The sequence below is a fragment of the Sarcophilus harrisii genome, chromosome 2 (genome assembly GCF_902635505.1).
Source record: "Sarcophilus harrisii chromosome 2, mSarHar1.11, whole genome shotgun sequence".
Lineage (NCBI taxonomy): Eukaryota > Metazoa > Chordata > Mammalia > Dasyuromorphia > Dasyuridae > Sarcophilus > Sarcophilus harrisii.
In genome coordinates this window covers 471,268,699-471,273,147 of record NC_045427.1, presented here as the reverse complement: position 1 = coordinate 471,273,147, position 4,449 = coordinate 471,268,699, and the positions used below count along the sequence as shown (strand labels likewise).

General features: G+C 37.6%; 1 protein-coding gene across 1 annotated transcript; it reads right to left on the bottom strand.

Moving 5' to 3' along the window:
• Positions 1-299: 299 nt before the first annotated feature.
• Positions 300-1,943, bottom strand: LOC116421764 (nucleobindin-2-like). The gene has a single exon (XM_031954521.1). The coding sequence runs from the start codon at positions 1,822-1,824 to the stop codon at positions 442-444; it is 1,383 nt and encodes a 460-aa protein (XP_031810381.1). The 5' UTR covers positions 1,825-1,943; the 3' UTR covers positions 300-441.
• Between the last annotated feature and the right edge of the window lie 2,506 nt (positions 1,944-4,449).

Genomic DNA, 4,449 nt, shown 5'->3' with positions numbered 1-4,449 from the left:
CAGGTTGGCAGTGCTTGAAATGGAAAAACTTGACCTTTGGATCCAAGTTCTCGATCATCTTTTGTTGGAATTATACATATATGTTCTAAGTTAGTTCTGGGATTCTCCTGAGAACAAATTATTATTCACAGCTAACTAGTAGTTTTTATTATCTAATGGGATCTTATCCTCCAGACAATAAGATTTGTCTTAAGGAAGTCAAAAAAGGGAATTAGGTTTTCAGTAACCTTCTCTCCCTTTACATTTTTACAAGAAAATAAAAATTGCCTTAAAATGTTGCTAGAAACAAAATTACATTCTTTTTTTTTTTTTTTTTTTTTTTTGATGATGCTACAGGTAAGGGCAAGAAATAGGACTTTTAAATTTAATTTCTTACTCCACTTTAGTCTCCCTTTATAAACAAACAAAAATGAACAATTATAAAGTTGAGGCACCAGGTGATTAAGGGTGAATCTGGACATGTTCAGCCATGGCTGCTCCTTCCTGAAGAGGAGAAACGTGCTGTGGTGGCAAAGGCTGAAGGTGGTCACTGCCTAGAGAATGTTTTTCTGATTTCTCCTCTTGTTGCTGCCCAGGTGGCTGATATTTTAATTCTCCACCTGGCCCTGCTGGAGGTATTCCTTGTTGTAATCTCTTTTGTTCCATCTGCTGTACCACCTGCTGGTATTCCTGTTTCTGGGCCTGAAGGTGGTTGTGCTGAAGCTGAAGTTCTTTTTGCTTCTGGAGATCTTCTGCCTTCTGCTTGAGCTTGTGCTCTTGTTCAAAGATATGGTTTTCAAATTCTTTCAGCTCTTCTTTTGTGAAAAGCTGCTGCTGATCCAATGTCTCCCAGCTATCTGGCTCCAAGAATTCTTTTTTCTCAGTAGCTTTTAGAAATTCTTCCAAAGTCACTAACCGGTCCCTGTTAACATCAACCTCATTCATGACATGTTCCCTCATTCTAAGCCTTTCTTCTTCCATTTCTACCATGTCATCCTCTTCATTTTTAGGGTCATATACTTTTTCTAACTCTTTGGTAAACAGGGCTTCTAATTCTTGCTCATCCAAAAAACCATCACTGTTGACATCATGTAATTTGAAAAATGTCTTCGGGTCAAAGTCTCTAGGATCCAGTCCATCTGCCTCCTCCCATACCTCTTTTAGTTGGTCTTTGCTCCCTGGGTGGTTAATTTTTGGATGATTTCCATGTTTCTTTTTCATTTCCTCAAACTTAGATTCTTCTTCATGTCTTTTTTCTTCATTCAATGTTTTCAAATATTCTCGCCTTTCATGCTCCATCATTTCATATTTTTTAAATTCTTCATGGCGAGTCCTATCATAGTTTTCTAAATCATTTGTAGCAGCTTTGATTAACATATCTAAGTCTCTTGGTTCAAACTTGTCAGGATTCTGATGATTTAGATGCTCAAACTGTTTCAAAAGAGCTTGATGATCTATGCCTGTATCTTGAATGGAATCCAATTTAGCTTTAATTAGCATTCTTAATCTTGCCACTTCCTGTCTCTTTAGTTCATCAAGTCTGGTCCTAACATGGTGACTTACTAAATCAAGCTCTTTGCTTAATTTCCCACTCTTGATTTCATCTATGTCTGCATTCTGGAGCTTTTCTCTGAAATGTTTGTCGGTTTCCAACACATCAATCACTTGCCTGAGATACTCATCATAATACAGTCCAGTATCTGGAGTTTCTATTTTTTCTCCTTCCACATTAGGAACATCTTTTACTTTTGTCTTGTCTATGTCTATAGGCACGGCTTCTAAACCAGTTAGGAGACAATTAACTAAAAAAATATAACATTGTAGTTCTATGGTTCTCCACCACATCTCGCCGGAAGGCTCCGTGTGGGCACAGGCTCCCGTCTGCGCGGTCACGTCCCGTCCCCGGGTCCAGAACAGCTGCTCCCCGCTCGCGCTCGCGCCCGCTCCCCTGCTGCGGCGGCGCCGGCCCCTCTCTCTTGCCGTCCAGCCGCCGCCCCATATACCATAATTTATTCAGCCATTCGCCAACTGATGGGCATCCACTCAGTTTACAATTCCTTGCCACTACAAAGAGGGCTGCCACAAACATTTCTGCACATTTCCCTCCTTTAAGATCTCTTTGGGATATAATCCCAGTAGAAACACTCCTGGATCAAAGGGTATGCACAGTTTGATAACTTTTTGAACATAATTCCAGATTGCTCTCCAGAATGGTTGGATTCATTCACCACTCCACCAACAATGCATCAGTGTCCCAGTTTTCCCACATCCTCTCCAACATTCATTATTATTTGTTCTTATCATCTTAGCCAATCTGATAGGTGTGTAATGGTATCTCAGAGTTGTCTTAATTTGCATTGCAAATAATCAATAGTGATTTGGAGGATCTTTTCATGTGACTACACAAAGTTTCAATTTCTTCATCTGAACATTGTCTGGAACTCACCATTTATGTCTTTTTTTAAATAATTATAACTTTTTATTAACAGTACATATGCATGGGTAATTTTTTACAACACTATCCCTTGCACTCACTTCTGTTCCGATTTATCCCTTCCCTCCCTTAGATGACAAGTAGTCTTATACATGTTAAGTATGTTATAGTATATCCTAGATATAATATATGTGTACAGAACGGAACAGTTTTCTTGTTGCACAGGAAGAATTGGATTCAGAAGGCAAAAATAATCTGGGAAGAAAAACAAAAATGCAGTTTACACTTATTTTCCAGTGTTCCTTCTCTGGGTGTAGCTGATTCTGTCCATCATTGATCAATTGGAACTGAATTGGAGCTTCTCTTTGTCGAAGATATCCACTTCCATCAGAATACATCCTCATACAGTATTGTTGTTGAAGTGTATAATGATCTCTTTGTTCTATTCATTTCACTCAGCATCAGTTCATGTAAGTCTCTCCAAGCTTCTCTGTATTCGTCCTGCTGGTCATTTCTTACAGAACAATAATAATCCATAACATTCATATACCACAATTTACCCAACCATTCTCCAATTGATGGGCATCCATTCATTTTCCAGTTTCTAGCCACTACAAAAAGGGGCTGCCACAAACATTTTGGCACATACATGTTCCTTTCCCTTCTTTACTATTTCTTTGGGATATAAACCCAGTAGTAGCACTGCTGGATCAAAGGGTATGCACAATAACTTTTGGGGCATAATTCCAGATTGCTCTCCAGAATGGTTGAATTCATTCACAACTCCACCAATAATACATCAATGTCCCCGTTTTTCTACATCCCCTCCAACATTCATCATTATTTTTTCCTGTCATCTTAGCCAATCTGACAGGTGTCTAGTGGTATCTCAGAGTTGTCTTAATTTGCATTTCTCTGATTAATAGTAATTTGGAACACTCTTTCATATGAGTGGAAATAGTTTCAATTTCATCATCTGAAAATTGTCTGTTCATATCATTTGACCATTTATCAATTGGAGAATTCACCATTTATTTCTAAAAGCAATCCATTTCCCTTTTATATAGCTCAAATGATTAGGAACTTTCTCCTTATATCAAACTTAAATCCAACATAAATCCCAGGCTCCTTCTGGGATTAAGTAGAGTAAATATAATCCCTCTTCCATAGCATAGCTCTTTATATTTTTGAAAACAGCTATCACTACTATCCCAAACTTTCCCATTTTTATTATTTATTATTGTTGTTCAGTAGTGTCCAACCTTTTGCGACTCCATTTGAAGTTTTTTTAGCAAAGATACTAGAATGGTTTGCCGTTTCCTTTTCCAGTTCATTTTATAGATGAGGAAACTGAGGCTAACAGGGTTAAGTGACTTGACCAGGATCACATAGTTAGTAAGTGCTTGAGGCTGGATTTGAATTAAGAAAGATGATTCTTTCTGACTTCAGACCTGGCATTATATCCACTACATCACCTTGCTACTCTATGTCCACTCTAGGATAAACATCTCCAGAGCTCTATCATTTGGTTCTCATGTGGCATGATCACAAAATCCTTGACCATTCCAATCACCCTACATTGGATGGCCCCCATCTTTTCAATGACTACTTAAAATGTGTTGCATAGAATTGAAAATAACACTCCATATATATTATCTAGCCAGAGTAGGATACAAAAGGACTATTGCTTCCTAGTCACTTGGCTTATTTGAGTGTGACCCAAAATCATATTAGCATTTTTGCCTGCCCCATCATATTATTGATTCATGTTGAGCTCCAGTAAGCCCCAAATCTCAGATTCTTTTTTTAGACAAACTGCTGCATAACCACATCTCCCCTGTCTCCTACTTGTAAGGTTAATTTTTTTTAATTCAAATGTAAGAGTTTACATTTATCTCCATTAAATTGCTTTTTATTAGATTTAGCCTAATATTTTGGATTTTAAAATATTTTTGTACCCTGATTCCAGCTATTCCTCATAGTTTGGTGAAATCTACAAATTTAAATATGCCATCTGTGATTTTAACCAGATCATT

Coding starts and splice junctions, on each gene's coding strand:
- LOC116421764 (XM_031954521.1), bottom strand. CDS start 1,824: ATGTGGTGGAGAACCATAGAACTACAATGTTATATTTTTTTAGTTAAT.